We start from the raw sequence: 24,105 nt of genomic DNA, 5'->3' as shown, positions 1-24,105 counted from the left end.
GCTGACAGGCAGGCAGAGCGGCGGTCTGTGCTGAAGGGCACGTCTGTGCACTTGAGAATGCCCCAGAGACACCTGAGCTGAAGACGGAGAGCAGGGGAGATCTTCAGGCGAGCTCTGCCAGTCAGGACAGCTCTTGGGGTGACGGCGGGAAGGGACCCCCGCCCCACACACGACGGACGTCCTTTAAAGGACGGGAGTTGTGACGAGCACCATGTGACTGGCTGGCTGCTGAATGAATGGGCTTGAGCAGCAGCACCGGTACACTGAGGAAGGAGTTCCTGTAGTACACGGACGGGACAAGGAGCTGATGCGGCACAAGGGGCGCATACAAGACCTGGAGCAGGACTGACAGATCCTGGTGACCACCAGCCCGGGTACACACACGCTGAGGCGCGGGAGCTGGTCCATGAGAGCACACAGAACCCTGTGGCAGCGAGGCTGTTCCTGACAACAACAACAACAACAAAATGGCGGCCGCAAACGTCCGAAATTTTCGGACTCGGGGGCGTGTTTTTTGCTGATTGATGGATGATGTCACAGATAGAAAGAACGCAAAAAAAACGCCCCGAATCGGAAAAAGACGGGGCTTCAACCGAGTAATGCCCCTATCCTCCAATGGCTGGCCTCCGTTTAGGAAGCCAGCAAATGGAGAAGAGGGGCGGGTTTAAGCCCCCTAACTAGAAAACATAAAATCTTCAGACTCTGCCCACTGCTACGCAGTGCGACGGTCCTCGACCTAAAAAGACTTGTACTTGCGTGTCATTCATTTCAAGGCTGCATAATGCAGCAACACCAGTAGTGACAACACCAGCAACACAGCAAAACTATTATGCCATTGTCAATGCTGCTTTAATACTCCTGTAATAATTTAGTTTAGAAATATACAGATCAGCTTTTGTAAGGAGGTGTTGTCCCTAATTATTTTAAATATCTCCATTGGTGGTGATCTTCAACTTGTTCCATAGGTAATCTAAACTCTTCCTTGGCAGCAAGGCTTCAAATATATCTCCAAGGCGTATCTATCATTTTCGAGTTTCACAGATTCCCAACTAGAAGCTATATATTTTTTGGGCCGTTTCGTATAGACCGAACTAGCCTTGAAGGTATTGGAGCACTTTACATGAGCATTGGTAAAATTACACAAGGTCAGAATTGTTTCCTAGGCACGAGGAGATTAAGTGATTTACCCACAATCAGCGGATCGAACCTGGTTTCCTAGTTCCAAAATGAGCAGCTCTGGCCCTTACGCCACATCCTCGGACTTTGTAGCCATTTAATATTTGGTATTGTTGGAACCCCGTCATGAATCTGACTAAACCTCTGGTTCCTCAACTCATCTAACGGTGGGTTAACTGTTGAGTTTCCAACAGCTGAGCCTCAGATGTTTTTCAAGTCTGAAACATCTGACCAGCAGCCCATCTACCAGAGGGTCGCCAGCTCAACGCTTCTGAAGACCTCCCTATTAAGGCTTGGTTTCTGACACATATCTGCTTGCCTGGGACCACTGTGCGAGGCAGTGCGGTCGGATGGAGGAGGAATGACCAATACCAAACTGGTACAGAAACAAAACTTTCCAGTGAGTTGAGACTACTGATTCCTCTGCCAGGTGGAAAGAAGTGAGCGTCACCTCACTGCTAGGTAAAGTAAGAACATATTTCGAGTCCAACTCACAGGTTTGTAGAGAGAAATGACTACGAGGCCCAACTAACATGACCATCAAAAGGTGGCTTAATACAAGTAAAAAGTAATTATTCATTCATCCCCTGCAATGAAGGCAGATATTGATTTGCTTATTTCCATGGTCCACTGCCCACCCAGCTAAACCCTCCCAACCTGAAATGATATAACGGAATGTTTTCACAACTCAAAGAAGGCATTTCCACAGTTTTGTGGCTCATCTGATTACCATTACTACTTTGGACTTCTCTGAGAGGAAATGAAAAAAGAAACATTGCTTGCGTTCATGGAAAGGGGTCATAGGGACCGATATACAAAGTGCAGTTTAGGAAAAAACAAGATTGTGCAAAATGCACACTGACTAGTTTTTGATCTGCAGTTCATTTCGTGATTCAATGGATGCATTAATCAATGACATCACAAAATAAATATTCGCAGAAGATTGGTAAACCACCTACATTACAGATATTAATGATGCTGGGCCCTTTGTTAATGACTTTCTATGTAGGGATGAAGAGCTGCAAGGGATGGCAGACGTCATAACTTCAAAAACAACAGATAAGACCTGGAGCTTTCAGTGGTGCACTGGAGGACTCTCTGCTCCCCAAAGGTAACTCATGGTTCACAAGAGGAAGCTGACACGGAGTGACAGGTTCCACTTTGGGAATCCACTACCACCCCAGGTCAGTTGCAATTGTAACTGCGGTCTCAAACCGCTGATACGTACATTTGTTCCTTTTTCAAGCCCTCTGCTGTTTATGAGTCAGAAAGGGTCGTAAAAGTCATTTAGCAAATCAGAAAGACTTTTCCAACTGGCAAAATGGCTTTTGCACTCTGCAAGACAGTGACTGCATTTTTGCTCATAAAGTGAGTTATTTGTTGAAATGCAGGCTTTACAACTTGAACCCACCTTTGTACATATGGCCTTATCTCTTCAACTACAAAAAATATTCGACAAACAACTCTCCCTAATGCTCGTAGAGCTGTGCTATTGAAACAGACATACCCAGTCACAAACTGGGTACGGCACTGGACATGGTCACAAGTCAGAGAGATCATGCCTTTGATGAGCAAGGCAGGTGGTTGTAGGGGAAAGAGCTTCCAGCCTTCCATACGGGGTAGCAATTATGAGTACTAAGACGACAATTGGGCTCCATATGTGAGAGCAATAGTTAACCCCTTGCGTGCGCATGACGGAACCACACCCTCATGAGCCACGGGCGCTGTGTGCTCATGACGCCGTGGTTCCGTCATGAGGTTGCCACTCCGCCCACGCAGCATTAATTCCCTGCCTGTGAGGGCGAATTAATGAACGGGCGGGGCCATTACGGAACCACGCCGTCATGAGGACACTCCGCCCATGACTCATGCGGGCGTGGTTCCGTCATGAGCATAGCAGCGCCGCGCTCCCCCCCCCGCGCCGCAGCGAAATTCGCGCCGCGGCGAAGGGGCTAATACTGAGATGGCAATAGTGATCAAGGTGCAGGGGGTACAATTTGGAGAGCGGTATAGCAAAAGAGCTAGATAAGTGAAGCAACAAAAAATACCAATTAGTTGTTTTACTTGTTTTTATCGCTATTTTTTTTATTTAGCTATGTAGACTTTTTACTACTTCAAGTTTTTTCTCTCATACTAACCTTTCTCATTTTCCATTTTTATCTTTTCTTACTTTCAGTACTCATTTTCTTCTCTTCAGTTGCCTTTTTTCTTTTTCACCATGTTCTACCCTCTCTCTTTTATTTTGGTTAGTTATTCAATTTTCTCTTATAAAGGATGACACCCAGTAGCCCATCTTTCTCCCTCTTCTCCCCTGCTTTCTTTTACATTGTTAATGTTTTCCTGATCCCCTTTTTGCGGATTATTTTTCCATTCTAGAATTCTTAAAAATGTTGACTCTTTCTTTTAATAGAAACATCACTGTTGGAGTGCTGAACAGTGATGGAGTGCTGAGAAGTGACTAATTCGAAGTCTGATTAAAGAGAGCAGAATTAGTTTATATCATTTCTAGCCTAATTTCTCTGCATCCATGTTCACTTCCGAAAGAAGCAGATGTTCGTCTCTCATGGTCGTCCTTTCCTTTTAGAACTAAGATCTAAGGGCCCTAAGGGCAAGACGTGCAAACACCCTTCTTGCTGCCACAAACCCGGTCATTTGCAAAATCGGAGAGTGTGCAACTGCATAAGGGCCTTTTAGAATAGACAAACACGTTTTTATGTGTCTTTACAACTCACATAAGAGTTTTGTGTTCCACTCATAATCACAAATAGAAGGGAGAGTGATAAGGCCATTCCCCTTCTAGTTTTGATTCAGAAAGGAATGTGTCAATGACGTAAGGCACAATTGCGGGTGTAACTATGGACCATTTACTCATCCCAAGAGTTGGTGAAAGCGGACTTGCAAAGGTAAAGCTGTCCTCATGAGACGCTTTCCCCTTTAGAAATTATGTCATGCAGGTTGGACCTAAGGACTACTGCACCCCCAAACCCATTCCACTCCGCATTGTGTCTTGAAACAGGAAACATGTTTTTGAAGTAGTGCCTGTTTCTTTAATGGACATGGGATGCCTTTTTAAAAAATAAAAAATCTCCCTGTTTGGGAAAGAAAGAAAAATCATTGAATGGATGTGTGCAATCGCTTGCAGGCCTTCATCTCTGCATTTGTTCTAAAAACATGTTTACTGATTTGGGACAGCAATTGACGGGACAGAGGTCTGCAACCCTTTGCAGGACTCCATCTTGCCTTTCAAGGCCAATCATTGGTGGGTCCAGGGTTGGACTGGCCTGTAGGGCAATCAGGCACTGCATCAGTGTGTGTGTGTGTATTTTTAGAAGTTGTGGGCCGGTTTTATGGCCAGGTGGGTCCGTTTTTACTGTTGATTTCCATGATATCCCTCGTTTTTAGCTATATGCTTCACTAATAGGAACCACTTTTATTTTGGTTCCCGGTCCCATTTTTTTGTCTCAGGCTGACCCTGGGAGAAGGTTGGAGGCGGTATCGCAAATTGTGACGTGCCTAATTAATATTTATTAGCCCAGTACATTTGTGCCCACCTACCCCTGAGAATGGACAATTCGTTATGTGACCTATTATAGCAAAACACAAATTCTGTGCTTATTTGCAAAGAACCGTGTGTGCGAATTGCACACCCGATGTTTGTGATAGGGAATAGTACATCTGGCCCATTAATCCTCCAATGATTACCAGTGTTTCTGAAAATATCTTTAGCCACCCTCCCAATCAACTTCCTAACCACTTTTATATGCTCAATTACAAGGTGTCCAGAAGCCTTTCTTTATAAATATATTTATATGCAATCATCTTCACATTGGTACAATAGACCCAAAAATTTACGTGAATATTCTATAGGGATGGGCGGAATTTGCATAATCGCGTTACGCAAATCTCCACGAAATGGTAAAAACAATTCTGCGAACATGCGGAATTGCTTGTTCGCAATGCTTTTTTACTGTTCGCAATCGCTGTTTGCATGCTCGCAGGGAAATATCTCGCAAACACGCATATGAGAACGCGAACAAGCAAAAAAATTCACGAAGTCGCGGAACACAGAATTTTGAGCAATTTCGCATTCTCCGCGGAACGCGAAATTACCCAAATTTCACAAATTCCGTGAGCGGAACGGAATTTACCGCCCAGGCCTAGAATTCTATCATAAAGATACTGCTGTTTGTTTTGAACAAGACGTTTAAAGCAAATCATTAAAAACACAGCTGTTAATACCCCAAATATATTTAATCAGTGGTAACACATCCCCAGCACTCACCTTCTGCTGAGAGTACCCAGAAGCTTGGAGCTCCAGCAGTCAGCTCAGCCCCTTCTGGGAGGGTAAGCTGTAGAGAGTACTGGAGGGTCTGGCCAGGTGACACGGTCAAGGGGGCAAGAGGAACACTGGGGGCAGATTTAGGCAGCTTTGGTGCTTTTACTTGCTGACGTCTGGGCAGCATAGGGTTGTCAACCACATCAAACGCTTCAGGCTTCAGTATGGGCAGCTGCAAGACATATCAAGTGAAAGCATTAGCTAGCCTGGCCATCCAGAAGTTAAATACATTATTATATTCAGGTTAAATATATCACCAAAATCAAGCTGAACACATTACTATAACCAGGCACATCTTCAGGCTTAGATGGTGTCCTGTCAAAAGATCCAAAGTCTTATGACCTGGCTAACATGGACACTCATTTTAACGTAAGGTTACCTTCTCCATCAATCGTACTGCAAACTATGCCATGCTGCAGCCTTATTACTGCAACTAATCCAATTCTTAGCAATCCCTTCAACATTAAAAGTTGTAAAGTACAATGTGTTCAGGTTCAGGGCATGCTATGAGCACCGGGTTCCCTCTAATTATACCAAGTAGCACACAGCATAACCTGGGAATCTCTGCATGATTCAGCTCCCATACGTGTAGTCCTAGACCCGCTGGTTCCAATGAAAGCAGTACACTGCTGGTGGGTAGGGGTGGCACAATTGATTTATATCTGGGAGTGACACCACCCTCTATCCATGTATTGCTGTTTGTCTTTGAGATAATCCCAAGGACTCAAATTGCAGTCAATCCGTTCTTAATTCATAGTTTTCAAGAGACCTGGGGCTAGATGTATGTACAAGTGGTCGCAATTTGTGACCACTATTTTTGCACCCAGTGTGGTGAATTGCAAAGCGACCTTTGTACTGAAAGGTCATTTTGCAAATTACAGATTCGCTGTGGGCTGCTATTCGACCTACCTCATGAATATTAATGAAGTAGGTCGCAATTCGTGACGCACTAGGATTTGCTGCTGTCACAGGGATGGTCACCTGCTGGGTCAGCAGACCACCACGTTATTGCTTTCAAATAAAACAATCTTTATTTTTTTAAATGCAGCCTATTTTACTTAAAGGAAAACAGGATGTGTTAAAAAATAAAAAATTTAAATGATTCATTTATTTTTTTTAAGAGCACTGGGACTACTGCCTGCTCTTAATTTTTTTTATTCTCAAAGGAGAAGGGTTTCCATAGGGACCTCTTCCCATTTGCAAATGGGTTACCACTAACTTTGAGTTGGTGATAAAGTACGAATTTTTTGCAACAGCATTTCAGCCGCAAAACAATCGCACATACCACCTCAATTTGGTATTTGGCAAGGACGCGCTAAACATGACCTTTCCTGATACCAAATCATATAAGGTCCCAGATTCGAATTGCGATTTGGTAATGTGTTACTGTATTGCAAGTTGGGTGTGATACACTAAAAATAACAGCCTTTTTGTGTTGTCAAACGGCCTGATTCTGCTTTCACGAATCAGGCCATTTGTGACAGAAAGAAGGCGTTGTACAATTAGCCCTTGGTGTATCAGTACCATGCATGGTCATTGCTGTATATTGCTGTACATTTTACAGTTAGGAAGCAATTAAGGGGCTAAAATGCTCTCTGCCGGGGCCTGCTAAAATATACTTCAGCAAGAACCAATGGTCAGGCCAAAATGGTTGAAACTGGTTTGTGGGGCGTTACCTTAGTTGCGATATATACTCCTAAGAATATTATCCTGAACAAACATACTGTACAGCAGGCCACGCAGAATGAATGAGAAACTGTAAACATTACACACATTAGAAACACCTCTTGCTGAATGAGATAGCTGTTGAGAAATGGGGTAAGATGAATTGTTATGGTAGCAGGTGCCATTAATGCCCAAGCTGGCCGTTTGTAGATGTGTGCTAGGGATTTGACACAAGATGAAAATCTAATGAAAATTAGGTTGTAGAGAAAAATGTTACTGCAGTCTTTCATTTATCGTTAGTGGGACCCCAAATCCTTACTTTTGTGTATATGAATGCTTACTATTCCTGTAAGGCAAGTTTCCTTTAAGAGGATCGCCCAAGACCAATTTACAGATTTCTTGAATGGGTTATTCATATTGGTTATATTATTTTTCCCATGAAGAAGTGTGTCACATATTTTAGATTCAGAAATGGTTGTACAAGTTGAAAGTGGCAGAGAAACTCTTAAACTTGTCAGTCAGTGTACTAAAAAGAATACTGCCTGCTCCACTGGTGCTTGTTACAAATGCCCCTGTTAAAGTGTTTAATACCTCTAAATGCTGTCACTTGGGGATGCCAAGCAATAAAGTGAGTTTTGTTAGAGCTGTTTGCTGATATTGTCACAGACCTGTTGCACGTACTGTAACGTAGATTTACAGCCCTCCTTTTTTTGGAACATCATGAGGTTGTTATAGCAAAACGTAACGCTGTTTGATCAAACCAGTTATAGCGGGTAGCCCACAACGTTCGAAAACTTCCACATGATTTCACTAGGACTGTGTAGAAGACGAAATACCTCTGATGAATAGGATAAGGGATATACAGTTTGATATACATATCAAGGCATCCAAGATTAAAATAGAAAAAGAGATATAAGAGGAAAATCCAAGAATCTTTGAACCACAAAGTTTACACCATGCACCATAATTGCATGTGAAAATGTTACACAGGATTGCAAAGGAGTAATCCAGGTTTCAGAAATATATAGCTCTGAGAACCCCTGGAGCAGATTCCCTCTAAGTGCACTGCACAAAAAATACTGTTAATGAGCCAAATGTTTTGGATACGAGTTCCATGTCTAAAGGCTTAAATGGTTTATAGTTCTCTTCTTGCTTGAAGAAGTAAGAGCAGAAAAAGAAAGGTAAAAGTTGGGGAAAGCTCCAGCGTTGAATGTGATACACCATCTATCAAAATGGAATTAAATCATTTCAATTGGATGCCATATAGCCAGAAAGTTGGCAACAATATATTTGAAATGCACACAGCTTGGAACTCTAACCACAAGGAGATAATGGACGGAGCACTGAAACATTTCAGACACTCACACCCAGTCACAGATCTGGGTTGAATTCATCAGCGTTCTTTAGCTCACTTCTCCACCCTACTTCAAAACCAGCTATATGCATATCAGTCTTGACCCTGTGCCTCATGGGAACAGTCCAGTCCAAACTGCCAAGCCAGGTCTTCCCTGGGCCGGAAACAAGCATCCTGGTACTGATTTCGGGGAACCCTCCTCATCAGCCAGGCTACCTTGAATCAAGTGGCTAAGTGAGCAAGGGATACCCTGCCAACTTAGGGTGAACAAAGCAAACACAAGGAGATCATGGACGGATAGCGGAAACGTTTCTGTAACAACACTAACTAAAAAGACACAACAGACAAATCAAAAAACTAGATCTGTATATTCTCGATGCTTACAGTAAACTCTAATAAAAATGTCAGGAAGGATAGGATCATCGTTTTTCCAAACTCAATGCTATGTTTCTAAACGGGTTGAGGACACTCAAGCAGACATGTCAACTAACATTAATATACATGAGAAACCCAGAATTAATGATGGGCCAACGGTATCTCTGGCTACCCTCCACCTGGGTCAACCGAGCCTAGGTATGGGACTTGCTAATTAAGCAGGCTTTATGTGGACTCTTTTAGCGAGAACTTCACTATTGTAGTTCAACACAGGAAACACGGCCGCAGAAAAAAGTCACGGTGTGAGGAAAATACTTTGAGAATCATGCCCATGGATTAAAGAGCCAGCCATGTATGAATTGTGGAACTAGAAAACACAATGAGCGGTTACACAAAAATAACCCCCTTGGTGTACATTGTTCTGATATTGCCACGTGAAAAAGTCTATTAGAAAAAAATAATTGGTTGGTGAAACAAAGGTCAAGTAAGTTGCTGAGATTTCGTAAAATATCTGACAGACATGAAATCTGAGCGACCTATGAGGCTTTTAGCAGCACGTTATTTCAGTGGCTCCGTGTGTTTTTGGTATTGGTGATTATACACAGCCACCTGTGAAAATAAAATCATTAAACTTCTGGTTCAATGTGATAAAGTTATGCCTGTCATGCCTCTGTTACACGAATTAGTCCTCAGGGACTTCGCTAATGCAAATGTACTAAACCTGTGGGCGAGCTTCAGTGCCTTCATCATTCCTGCCAGCGACCACTGGTTTACACTGGGTTTAGATTCAAATCTTACCCGGTGTTTCATATGATGAAACGGAATCATTACAACACACAGTGTGAGAAAACTATCAATCACTCTTTTAATACGTCAAATGCATGATCCGCAGGAGGAGGATTGATTGGCTGCAACCAAGAGCTTTTCTACATTGGTACCAAGGGCTTTAGCGTTGGCAGCGCCCAGCGTAGCAACCTTTGCAGGCACCCCCCAGGACCTGGGTTCATCCTTTCCCACAGATCCCTCAGTAACACTCTCCGAAGGTGCCCCTCCTCTCTGCTTAGCCCCTCTCTCACATTTAATTAGCTTCTTTAATATTGCTACTCATACCAACAAATGGTGTCAGATAGCCTTACTTCACAAACACATATTATAGAGAGACAATGAATGAATGTGAAAATCAATGTATAGAAAATGTTACATAACACAATGAAGGCCACAAGGTCACGTCACCCATATTGGTTGGCATTATATTTTAAGAATGCTTCATCTGATGAAACAAAGTGACAGATGCACTAAGTTTGTATGCAACACAGCACAGTAAACTAGGTTGTCGTGCTGTGTTGTGTGAAAAGGAGAGAGCACAGCAGTGCAATCTCTACTAGGATAGGACACTGTTGCTTCTTCCCCTAGCACTGACTTACCTTAGACTGCCTTGCACCAACGCACACACCCTTGTGTGATAGTGCCAGGGAATGTACGTGATATCAAGAAAAGGGTTTTGCACGGAAAGGGTACCCTTTCAGTACAAAATGCTAAACTTTGACAAAGTTTAACACTTTACAACTTTGTATCTGTGCTGAAAAGTTACACCTGCTTCAAACAGGTGTAATCTTTTCACAGAAATCCCTTTCTACCAATGATAGTAGATAGGGATAATCTAATCCATAGGTGGTTGCATAGGAATGTCCATGTATCTCCCATGAAATATCCCCTTGACACAAAGTAGCGCAAAATGCTAATATGTTTTACTTTAGGACTACTTTCCAACACAATTCAGGATTTGTCCTGGAATAATAATAATAATAATAACAAGTATTTGTAAAGTGCACAGCTACCTCAGGCGAGGTGTCCTGGCGCTAATATGGCAGAAAACCGGGCAGAGGGACCCACAAAATAATTCCTGTCACCTAAAGAGCCAGGTTTTAACTGCCTTTCTGAACTCTAACTCTGAGTTCAGCATGCGTAAGTAGGGAGGCAAGTCGTTCCACAGCTTGGCCGACCCCACCGAGAAAGATCTGCCCCCCCCTGCCTGACATTGAAAAAGCCGGGGACAGTGAGGTAACATCGTAGAATGGATCTTAAGTTCCGCACTTGGCAGTTTGGCCGCAGTCTCTTCCTCAAGTAGAAAGGGCCCATGCCATGGTAGGCGTGCAAAGCCATTGTTAGGGCCTTGTATTCAATCCTCTTGGCTATAGGTGGCCAGTGGAGTTGTTTCAGGTGTGGGGTAATGTGCTGTGCAGAGGGGCTTTGCAGATTAGTCTGGCTGCAGCAATCTGTACCAATTGGAGCCTCTTAATCAAGAATTCAGGAAGGCCAGGTAGGGACCATTTGCATAGTTGAGATGAGAAGTCACCAGGGCATGAACCGTGGTCTTTCTGCTTTCTTCCCGCAAGAAGCCCAAACATTTTCTGACGGTTCTCATCTTCCCGAAGCAGGCTGCCGAAAATTGCCTGAATTGGACCGAGAGGCACCTGGTTTGTGTTACTGTTGTGATGCAATGTGGCCCAAAGTGTTGGTAAATCTGCCCCGCAAACTCATGATATAAAACATAACACAGTGGTTAGGGTTGTCTATACTAATAAAAATGTACCACTACCTAAACAAAATCCTGTTTTAGCAACCGTAGGTTGGAGACAAATTGAGAAAAACGGATAAAGATTTTAAACCTATGTCTTGCAATTTGTATGCAGCGCTTTGATATCAGTTCATACCTCACTGTGATAAATTAGAAAGATGGTAGCTTAAGTTGTGCAAGTACAAGAATGATCTCTGTGAGAAATACAGCAACAAACTGCTATCTACATAAACACAAATCTGTGATATGCACGCTACATGTTGTGCTTTGCAGCAGGAACATGTTATGATATATAAACCAAGGAGATCTGGTAATATTTCCAAGTGGATTTATTCTTCAAAGGAAGACCTGAACATCTTCATGCCAGACACAGCTGGACCAACTGCTCACTGATGCCACAGGCATGACATCATCTTAGAACCATCTAAGGCATCATAAGAAAGCAACATTCTAATGAGTGAAAGATGTGAGTAATGATAAAGTGATGAAACACATAACATATAAATATAACACATCTCCCCCCTTTATCAACACAACGAACATAAAAATAAAATGTATTAAATAAAGCTTGAAACATAACAACTTTCCCTAAATCTTTCAACAAGTTGGATTCTTCTTCCCTTTTGTTCAGGATAATCTATCTTCCTTATTAAATCCTTTCCTGCATGTGTCTGGTCAAGTATTGTCGCCAAATTTGTTATGATATATAAACCAAGTAGATCTGGTAATATTTCCAAGTGGATTTATTCTTCAAAGGAAGACCTGAACATCTTCATGCCAGACACAGCTGGACCAACTGCTCACTGATGCCACAGGCATGACATCATCTTAGAACCATCTAAGGCATCATAAGAAAGCAACATTCTAATGCGTGAAAGATATGAGTAATGATAAAGTGATGAAACACTTAACATATAAATATAACAGAACATTAACCCTCTATCCTGCTATAGCATAAATCAAAACTAGCACTAGACAACTCACAGTTCTCTCAATCAAGTGCATTAATCAGTGGTGACTGGCATATACAGAGGGTGGGGGCGGTTAAACAAAAGAAAAAAGAAACACACTTACCGATCCTGACTACAGTGACAACATCCTCCTCACTCTGACCTTGTCTGCTGCTGGGACTGCAGTGCAGGCCCCAGCAAACTCCCTCAACCAATCCAGGACTGCTCACGCGCTGTTAACCAGCAGGTGAGCAGTGCCCTGATTGGTGAGAGAGGCCGCTGGCACCGTTCCAGAGGGTACTGGATGCCTGCACTTGCTCTCCATCTAGCTGTCTTCAGACAGCTGGGTTGAGAGGTGTAAAGTGCGCATGAGTGGCTGGCCGTCTCAAGATGGCCAACCAAAGACACATGCACACTTTAAACAAGTGTGAAAGGCAGCCCTCTGGCCACCACTCCTCCCTGCTCACTGAGCAGGCCCTGGCCCGTGCTGATGCTCGGTTGATTTAAGGACGATAAAAAATAAAAAATAAAATGTAATGAATTACCATTATATTTCCTATCCCGGGGGCTTTGGGGGGCACATAAGTGGCGCGATGCTCCTCCGCTCCAATGGAGAGCCGCCCCTGGCATTAATCACCCGCGTTAGCATGCTGTTATTATTATCCCCAGAAAATTCAGGGCACACAAAGATCTCTGCAGGCTGCTCCTATATCTCCTCAGCCTGTCATTCAAATGACGCCCCCTCGACCTTGGCGCCCAAAGCAGTGGCACTAGTCGCACCGCCCTGAAGCCGGCCTTGTACACAGGATTAGAGTTCTGCTCTTCCTGTGTGTAAATTACTTGATAATCCAAACCCGATGACCACAGCCTCAAACTTTATTGTAGGTCCTGAAGAACGCATGGGCAGTACAAAGCACAACTGTAGGAGGAGAATATGGAGAAAACTGAGTTTTGATCTTCATTCTACCAGGCTGTGTGAGTAAATGGTCATATATAAGGTTATACAGTAAGGACATTGCAATTACGGATGCAGTTTTTATTCTTGCTTTCTGCAAAGCTTTTACAAGGTGTTTTCAGTTAATATAATATTTTAATTATGTAGGACATTGAATTGTTTATTATTTCGTTTTTTCATACTGTGCGTACTTTAAGGGGTTGAAACATCAAATAAACAATCATTGGTTGATTAATGCTTTACAAGTAGTCGCCAATCAGATGATGGCGCCATGGCATGTAATATTATCTATTCTAATGTAGTGCTAAAATTCATTTTGACCAGTCTTGGCTTAGTATTTACGGCTCTGGTTATCCTAATATAGGACTTTCATCGAACATTTTCCCAGTGAATTACAGTACAAAAATTGTACAAGAGACACACTTCCCGTGGCTGAAATATGTGTCAGGCAAACATATATCCTGAGGTTTGGGGTGACCTTGAAGTATTGGACGATTTCATCAGTTCCTTTTCAGAAATTACTGCAAAGATATGGTATTTTAACAAATAATTAATAATTGACTGGAGGTTTATCACGCCACTAATAGCTGGATAAAATGACAGGGGAGGGATATGAGGTATGAAGCAATGAATGCCCTTCTCTGTCCCAACCAGTGTCATGTCCCTTCAACAATATTTCATCTCCAGTGATGTGTGCCCGGCATTGCCTACTGTGCTCTCTCCTCTCATCTAATTGTATATAAAAGGATCTTCCCTCTTCAACTCACACTCGTAGATGGGGTTAGTTTCCTCAATGGGAAGGCTCAATGCACCGATATCAATGGAATCACGTGGATTGCTTCCATGAATATATAGTATGTATTTATGTATGTGTAATTTATATAGCATTAACCTAGCTACAAGATAGCAGAGCTCTGTACAGGGTAAAAAAAGCATAAAGTCAACTAGAGATAGGAGATGTGGCTGATCTGTGGACTGGTAATGCACTGTGATGTAGTGTTCATTATAAAGGTGCATCCTCAACTCATTCCTAAATTGCAGCAGTGTTGGGGTGCTTTTGATGGATAGGGGGATGTTGGTCCAGATCCTGCGTGCATAGAGGCTTTTTCTTTTTTTACACTTCTAAGTCTGCAGTCTGATGGTTTCCTGGCTGCATCTACAATTTGGTGCCATGTCAGGGGCCATTCATCCATTCACTTCAGGCTCTCAAACATTAGAAAAGAGGGAGCTTCAAAAGGAAATATATAGAGGAGACTTCTTGAGGGACTCTGTTTCTTCAACTTGGGGCAGTTCTCCTGTTTTCCTGTAGAAAAGCAGGGCTATGTACCTACGTTCTTCCAATGACACTTTAAGGTTAAGTAGAGTATCATTGGTGTCCTGAGCAATATGGACTTCATGATTTGCGCAATGTACCCCAATGGTTCCATATATAGTTAAAAATTATTGAAGACAGAAGAGAACGCAATTAACTTCCATGGTGACAGTCAGGTGAGGAGATCAGGAAGGGCCTATTTAAAACAAGCACTGGCGTTGCCAATAGGTTTCGCATTTGGAAAGTTGGAGCTATTGGTTTTGTAAATTACATTTTATATTTATATATTGGTATTGACAATGCTAATAACGATATATAAATATAAAATTTCATTTACAACACCAATAGCTCCAACTTTCCAAATGCGAAACCTATTGGCAACGCCAGTGCTTGTTAATGCTTGTTTCAGTTGTTTCAGCTCTCTCCAAGAGTGCATGTTGTCTCCCTTCCTCCGCCTAGCGCTATGTTCCTCTCTCCCATATATGCCTTTACCGAGGGCAATGTACGCATGAAGGTCTGTAAATGTACAAAAATGAAACACTATCAGTTTTGAAAATTTCTCCCCTACTGTGATTCGTGTGCCAAGGATGTCTCAGTGTTACATAAACATCCCTTCTCTGCTAACCCTTCACAGACTGCGGTGCCCCCTGGGCCCACCTCCATGTAATGAAGAAATACCCTCCCCCTCTTTCAAATGAGCCAGCGTGAGGCTGTAAGCCGGTCACTTTAGGCTGCAGAAGTGGCACTACGAGAAGCCCCCCGCCACACACGAGAGCACCCTGGTATTCTCACAGCGGGATGTTATTTGTCACAGAGAACACAGCTCCATGCTGGCGCCACTCGGATAAAAATCGGCAGTGACAGCACTAAAAGCGTTGTGTGTGTTTGTGCTGGGAGGCGGCGGGCTGGGGGCGGGAGGAGTGTTTCACCAGTGGATGGCTGGGGAAGCTTTAGTAAGCACAGTAAATGGGAGGCATCTCACAGAGAGCGCACACCAGCCATCTCAAAATGAAGACACGACCAGGAGGAAGCAGCTTTAATGAAACTTTAAACTGGCAGCAGCAAATGCGTCTCAAAGCGCACAAAACACGCTGCATTCTAAACAAATAATTTTAAAAAACATATTGCCAACCGATGAAATAAAGGAAGCAAAAAAAAGATGAAGCACTGTGTCCGGAGGAGTGTTTCACCAGTGGACGGCTGGGGAAGCTTCAGTAAGCGCGAAAGTGAAAGCATTTTGCTCGCGCTTGGAGATGAATGCCAAAGAAAAACAAGCCGAGCCAGAGAAATGAAAGGAGCCTCAGCCATTGTTAAAGATAAACGCGTGGCAGGCGGATTAGGGAGACGAGCGGAGGGAAGCCGGATGGGGGCGGGAGAGCCTGGTGGGGGGCGGGTATGCGAGCGAGGATTCTAAACAAATAATTAAATAAAACATATTGCCAACCGATGAAATAAAGGAAGCAAAAAAAAAGATGAAGCACTGTGTCTGGAGGAGTGTTTCACCAGTGGACGGCTGGGGAAGCTTCAGTAAGCGCGAAAGTGAAAGATTTTGCTCGCGCTTGGAGATGAATGCCAAAGAAAAACAAGCCGAGCCAGAGAAATGAAAGGCGCCTCAGCCATTGTTAAAGATAAACGCGTGGCAGGCGGATTAGGGAGATGCGCGGAGGGAAGCCGGATGGGGGCGGGAGAGCCTCGTGGGGGGCGGGAATGCGAGCGAGGGGAGGAGAAGTGTGGCAGGCGGATTAGGGAGATGAGCGTGCTTGTGTGGTCACGTGACCCGCTTTTGTGGTCACGTGACTCACATGCACTGTGAACAAACCGCAGTGGTTTGACGAGTCGATGGAGCACTTGAATTCTCACCTATTACATTCGCAAGCGAATAATAATAGGCGAAACCTAAAAAAGTATACTGGTTGGCCATGAATAATGAGAATCAGGCAAACACTTTGCTTTCATTGCTCAAGACAGCAAGGAGTGAGTTTAAAAGGGCATCCTGGTAGTCAACATTATCCAAGGCTGACAGGAGGTTAGTACCAGGAGACGTAATGTGGAGGGCATCATGAACATCATCCATGAAGTTCAAGATGCCCTCCTCTTTTTAAATAATAGTGACCCTTGTCTACTAGTACATTTTTGTGCTGCGGCAAGGATTAACCCCTTGCGTGAGGGGCGTATTTTCCGCCTGTGCTGACTCCGCCTTGCGCGGGCGGAGTCATGACGGAACGGTTCCGTCATCAGCACAGCTCAACCGATGCTGATGACGGAACCGTTCTGTCATCAGCACGCAAGGGGTTAAAGTCAGATCGATAGGAATGCCGCAGACTAATTCAGAATGTGAGTCTACAGTTGTTTGGCAACAGACAATTGGAATGTTAAGTGAGTGCTGGGACAACACCTGCTGTGGGGTAGAATTTGACATCTTTTCATGGAGAAAGGAAACATTCCCTAAGGAGATTCGGCATTAACCATGTCACAGAAGGAAATGACAGTCTTTTTTGCGGATAACTCAGGATTATAGCATATTATCCTTCTACATAGTTTGATTTCAGGAAAACAAGAACGTTGGCGAGGGCAGTGCACAAGGGTGAAGGCATTCAATTAGGGTATGTTTCAAAGAGTAGAGATACTGAAGAAGTGGCAATGTTCAGGGAGTTAGAAATAATGGTATTCTGTCTTTACAGATCATATAAAATAAGAATTTGTTCATTGCAGTAGTTCTGGCTATTGTATGCGGGACAGTTAGTCTTGTTTGAGGCTGATGCATTGCTGGCCTATTTCAATGATATTTTGTTGTGTTGTTTATCTGTGAGATGGTGAGTTTTCTGCATTAATTTGACCATCTACATCACGAGTATATGGAGTGGCAACGCTAATGTACACACTTCTTGGCTGAAGGAGTCTAATAGATGTTCTTGAGGAGGCAGGAGGGATTCTTTGCAGGTTATGAACTGGGCATTCTCAGGGGGTGCAGCATTCATGCCTATGTGAATGTAAAGGTGGGCGTGAGATGGTGTAATCCAGAAGTCAGGCACATGGTCGCTGGCTTACCTAGCCTGTTTGGTGAAGGATGACTGGCATTATGTCATTATCAGTAATTAATGGGTGATGCATAAAAGAGATCCCTGGTCTACTGTGGCCTTTTGCTTCAGCACCAAAGCCGAGAGGACATGTTTAATCTCTACAAAAAGATGGTCAACTATCTTACTTGCAGCAGCGCCTCCTCCGCTAGCACCTCACTGCTCTTTGAGCAGTGGAAAAAGGAAAAATAAAATGGTAATAACACAATGTCATTATCATTTTATTTTTCCGAGGAAGTTTTACGGGGAGGGATGGGGCTGGGCTGTTGTCACAACTAGTGGGGGGAGGAGTGGTTGGGGCACTTATGTGCGCATGACAGTTTGGCCTGCCGTCTTTTATCAGCCAAACATTCATGCACATTTAGCATGTTCTCCACTGTGATGTAATGCACAGCCTGGGTGGAGAACATGCACAGGCTCCCACTCCCAGTCTGATCACCGAACCATGGCGCTCTGACCCATCATGACACTGCTGTCATGCTGGTGACAGAAGCGTCGTGATTGGCTTAGGGAAGCCTGTGTGCTTCCTGCTTCCAGTTCGGGAGGAACAGTAGAGGGCGGAGGGGAAACGGCGGCCGGCAGCCAGATAAGTGACATTTTATATTTCTTTCTCCCGTACACACCCCATACCCCTGCTCCCACCTCACCCGTACTACACTTTGGCAGCCGCCACTGCTTACTTGACAACCTTTTGTAGTCCAGGTGATGGCTGCCAGGCAGAGGAAGTATTGCAGGGTCTTCCTGGAGGGGACTGGGATATTGGGGCACAATAGTTTTGTTACTTTGACCACCAGGAACAGGGGTCTTTGTCTCCAACAGGCTGCCACTTAGCGCCACTCTGTGGTAACAGAGATTGCTCATGTAGCATAAGGATTAAGTTGTCCTGCCAAACGTAGCATGTGCAATAGTGTACTCTTACCAAAAGGCAGTGCCATAGGGATAAAGAGCACAGACTCCAACACAAAACAAAACATCCAGCCTCAAGGCTGGCCCTGAAGCCATGTCCTTATTGCATGACCTCATTGTTTAATGCTAAAGACATATAGAAAGGAAATGAAAGTGGAGTGCACCACATTTCATGCGGATGAACCCTGCGTTACTATGTGTGGCTGGTTTTCCCGAGGCCGTACAGCAGGTTTCCTTGCCTGATGTTCGATATATCATTGTCGAGCCGCTGTTTATTTCAGCCGCATACAACCAGGTCGCACAACATCTAATTAGTGTTGACAAAAAGTTCTTTCTATAACAAATTGTCGACCTTTGCCTGCAAAAACAGTTTCTCATGGCTTTTTAGGATTGTGCAATGGGCACTGGGTGCTAGTGTGGGCAGGCTGTTTGACTTCACACACAAAGAAACGGGGGCAGGCAGGCCAACACTGAGGCGCGGTCTCTGTCAGAAACCAAACCACATGTTCCAAAGTCTAGACTACAGTTTTCACATATAATTGCCCCGCTCTGTACTCATGCAGCTTACGGATTTCAGTTAGGGTACAGTATGTCTGTACCAAAGTAAGTCTTCCCATTGTGTGGCTATCAGATTTGTTCTGCACCGTATTGTGTTTGTGTGCCTAATAATCTCGTGGAGATTATTAACTCTCCACGATAAACAAGGTTTATCTGATGAACTGAACCTTTTCAGAATGCAGAGTTCTATTTTCTTTTAATGTATGTGTGCTTTTTAGAGCTGGCTGGTGGCATGAGAACTCTTCTGTGTGTTCAGGCTTATCCCCTGCCATACGGCTCTTTGGGAGCATACCTCTACCTGTTCGTTGTTTTAGATTTGGAAAGGGTCATCTGCTGTAGATGGAATACAAATTGGTTCACATTTATGGGTATTCATGGACCTTTGGCCGTGCTTTCTCTGATCTAGATGGTGGGCAGTTTTAACAGGGGTGAAGTGACAAGTTTGAGTCCAAGTCGGACAGTGTACAGCAGTGGTTCTTAAACTGTTGCCTTCTGTCGATTCCTATTTACTCATTACTGGAACCCGGGGACTCTGACTGAATCATTATTGAAATCCAGGGACCCCCCAATGAGACATTACTGGAAGCCTTTCTTTTCTTCCAAAGGTTTATTTCAGATCACTAGGATAACCACTTCCACAGTCTTATCAGCAGCCGTTCCACCGATCAACTGGCTAATATATGAAATTATACATAACATTCCATCCTAGGCTAAGCTCCACAACTTAACCAAGATTATTAAGACTACGACCAACATACAGCCACATTGTGTGGCAGTACTGACCACAAAGAAGTTAACAAAGGCAAGGCTTTCACCCAGTTGCTGCGGAGCAAAGCAGAAGGTAGAGAATAACAAGGCCTGGGCGGTCAACTCCGCTCCGTTCGCGGAGTTTACCACAATCCGTGTAAAGCGGAGTTGCGAAAAACTCTGCGGAGCGGAGGTTTTCCTCACTCACCAATGTTAAGTTAAGTAAGTGTGAGCGAGGAAAATGTAACGCTAAACCACTTCCCAACGCGATATCCCCATGCGGGCTATCACAGATGGTCGCGACCGTTCGCGTTGAGAAGCCATCCGTTCGTGTCGAGGAAATCTACTCGAGTGGCATGAAGAGGCAGTGCCCTCTTGCACTGCGGTTGGTGCAGTTTGCACTTATTTTCCAGCGTGGGACAAAACTGGCACTAAAAATCAGCACGAACCGCACGGCCTAAAACACTCTGCCGCTTTCAGAACTATGTGTAGCGCGGCAGAGTTTTTGGTCACTTCGTGGAGATCTGCCCAGGCCTACGTATAACACAGGCTTCAATATATGTTATTTCCAAATAAATTAATTGGATAATGTTTACCTTCAGATTTTTCCCTTTAAGTGGCGATCTTACTATGAAGTCAGCATAGGTCTTGGATCCATACATTTCATTCAGAAAAATCTGTGTTTCACTGCCATCGATATGATTGCATAGAATTACCTTTGTGTGTCTGTGTCAGAGAGCATACTAACAATAGGAAAGGCACTAGCATGAACAATCACTGATTACAAGCATGATTTTTATGAGAGCCTTCGGGTAAATTAATCAAAAGGCATGATGTCTATTTAGATGGGGAGGAGGCCAGGTTTAATCCTTGCTTCATCACTGTCAGTTATATTTTTAAACACTGTTTATTCGTTTTACAACAAAACAGATATTTACAAACAGAAAGAAAAAATACCAACTGTATTGAGGTCCGCATTACATTTTAACTTATGTGTGTGTCCACTCTTAATAGAAGGCGTAAGCATTTTCGGTGATGTGAACTGCAAAACAATACCCAAAAATACAGAAACAGGCATTCATCAAACAAATACATAAATTATGAATCAAAAAACAAATACATGAATTCCAAATTGTAATAATACATTTGGAGCTTTTCTAAATTCAATTGAGGCCACTCATCAGCTGTACTATATTCTGTTTGATGTACGTCATATACACTGCTCCCACGGATCAATCAGACGATACTAAATACATTTTTAGGCTTCAAGTTCTAATTCCTTCACATTTACAAAACGTTTTAAAATGTTCGATTGCACGTTTTACTTCTTTATCGATTTACACTTTATTAATCTGTTAATATTATTTCATTTTCTAAGCAGTCACAAACCCCATGAGTAGGCTTGGCAGATTCCCAGACCCCCCTGGAGCACAGCATGAGAACCACTGGTCTACAGTGTTTGTTATTCGAAGATTGATAAACACAAGTCACACTTACTTGGGTAACAGTGACACCAGTCATTTAAAAGCAAAACTGCAGTAACTACAGCTTTCGAAACACAAATTATTATTATCATTAGGAAATGTACAGATCACTAATGGATTGCGAGCTTTGTAAATTGGTATTACATCATCATTCAACACCTTTGGACTGTCTCTTCGTTAGTGAAGCATGGCCATCTCATTAGAAAGACACTCTTCCAGAAAAAGAAAGAATTAGAGTACTAAGATCACCAGTAACTACCCTATGAGGTACACTTTTGATTTCCAGCACATGTTGCTTTCCTAGGTTTGGGATGTCTTTGCCCAGCATGTCTGTAATTGGCATGCAGGGATCTAGGACAATAAACCACAGCTAGGTCCCCACCACATCCGCTGTGCAAAATAACTTACTACTGCATTGACACACTCTATGCTCCTCCCACAGGCTGTGCAGAAGAACGGATCTCGTTGAGATAGGGGCCGCCAGGAATATGCGATGTTGGATGTTGTGGTGAAAGGTCCCCATAGGAATATGGATATTTTGGCTGGGGCATTGCTTAGCATTTCGACTGGCCTGTTAATTTTGAAGTCAGGGTCAGACTTCGAGGGTGGTTCTAAAGTTAAATAGAAAGCTAACAGTTATTAAGGTACCTGTGCATTTTATGAGGGGTATTTTCAGAATTTTGACTACCTGTTCCATTTGCCTAGCAAATGGTCACCATTTTGGGAGATTAGAGGACGGATATACGGTTACCAACCATATTCTGGATCATACACGACCGGGGGCTAAAAAACATAGAAAAATACGACACAAAAAAAATACGACCCATGAAGCATTTGTAACTATTTTCAAGACCGTTCATGATCTCGCAAAGGGGAGCCATACAGGTGCAAACTGCAGAGTATGGTGCATAAAACAATATAATCCTAATTTAAAAAGGGTCGCTGAATAGAATATTCTCGTCTTCTGATACACAGATTAATAAACTCTTTGGAGTTGACTATATCCTTATGGTGATAAGACCTTGAAGAGAAGAGTGAATGTATATGTAATCAGGTAGCAATTGTTTTAATAGATACAGTTTTAAATATATATAAATTTGTACTGAAGAAGACAGAGGATTGCCTTAAAGAATCGTCGAAAGGCAGCGTCAACAGAATTTTTATGCAAAAAGGACTTGTATAGTGACAGAATGTTTATGTAAAAAGGACTTGTATAGTGATATAATTTTGACATATAGAAATTGTCTGTGTATGTTTATAATGTGGGATGTGTAAGGGTGTTTACAAGAAACAGACTGTTTAAGAAATATTTTAATATCTGCTATTTATGTCTTTGGTAACGTACAGATGATTTTTGGTATGGGTTAACCCCTTCGCTGCGGCGGCTATTCCGTCGCAGCGCTAAGGGGGTGGGGGGGCCGCTCGGCGGGCACATGCTGGTGACGGAACCGCTCCGTCACCAGCCGCGGTTGAGCTGTGCTCAATGGAACGCGCCGCGCAGGCGCGAAATCAGCACCGCGGCGGCCGGGCCATGACGGAACCGCTCCGTCATCAGCACAGCGCCACCGCGGCTGATGACGGAGCGGTTCCGTCATCAGCATGGAACGAGTTAGGATGCTTCGTGTTTTTAGTTTTGTATTATATATTTACTTATTTGTATATTGTGGACACAAAGTTACTTGAATAATTTAAATAAACATACATCTTTTCAAAATAAGGAGACAGCTTGTTTGAAGATATCGATAAATGATAAACATGCATTATTTTATTCAGTGCATTCCAATTGGATTGAGATACAGGTGATCTATCGATATGTAGTGTGAGCACAAAGGGGAAATCATTGTTTTTCATTGCTTTTTTGCCCTGTCCTTTTTGGCTTAAAAGGGTAACTCTTTTGAATTTAGAAAAATTAGGAATCTGCCACAAAATTATGCAAAACTCTTGTATAAATCAAAGAAAAAGGGAATGGGGTCTGGATTATGGCACTTGAAGCTTTGTGATTGGTGCATACGGTAGAGGCATGGGAGCATCATTTGTGAGACATGGGTGCTCTCAGGTGCATTATGCTACTGAGTTATCTGATAATTTCAATAGTGCTGTCATTTTGAAGCCAAGCCCTTCATCCAGTAAGTTATGTGCATATAATTTCTGGCCAAGCTGAATTTAGTAAATAATTTTAAATTTGCTGAGCAGTTCTGGTCTCCTTCGTTTCCCATTAAAACAATTAATTGTTTGGAGCCTTTTGAATATTCAGGAAAATGTCTGTCTGTATAGCCTGTCACTTTATGTGTGTATTTTTGCTATCAGAGTGTAGAAACGTGTGCATCGGTGTTTTTTAGTGACTGTGCATGCCTTGAGTCTGTGCCTGTATATCTTGTATTCTGTGTTCAGATGTTTCTGTTGGTATGTGTACATGCATGTTTTTAGGTATTTTGTTGTAAGGATCAACAGGGGCAGCTCTAGGCTCATGGTGGCCCTGGGCAGGGAGCATAGGTAGGGGGCCCTGAAGAGGGGGTACGGGCGGGGCGGAGCATGGAGGCCAGCGAAGAGTGGGGAGCGGTCAGGGTGTTTAAGTGGAACAGAGCTGGAGGCCGCCAAATCCCTGCCAGGGGTCGCCACGCAAATATGTATC

The 24,105-nt window shown here is 43.3% G+C and overlaps 1 protein-coding gene across 1 annotated transcript in view; it reads right to left on the bottom strand.

Annotated features, from left to right (window-relative positions):
- Nucleotides 1-24,105, bottom strand: part of NHLRC2 (NHL repeat containing 2) — a 1,046,453-nt gene that overhangs the window by 89,858 nt on the left and 932,490 nt on the right. The window contains exon 10 of the mRNA XM_086922864.1: nucleotides 5,459-5,684. Coding sequence (XP_086778990.1) covers nucleotides 5,459-5,684 — 226 coding nt within the window. The remainder of the gene's footprint in view (nucleotides 1-5,458; nucleotides 5,685-24,105) is intronic.

Source organism: Lissotriton vulgaris, chromosome 5, assembly GCF_964263255.1.
Source record: "Lissotriton vulgaris chromosome 5, aLisVul1.2, whole genome shotgun sequence".
NCBI lineage: Eukaryota > Metazoa > Chordata > Amphibia > Caudata > Salamandridae > Lissotriton > Lissotriton vulgaris.
This window is presented reverse-complemented; position numbering and strand designations above follow the sequence as displayed.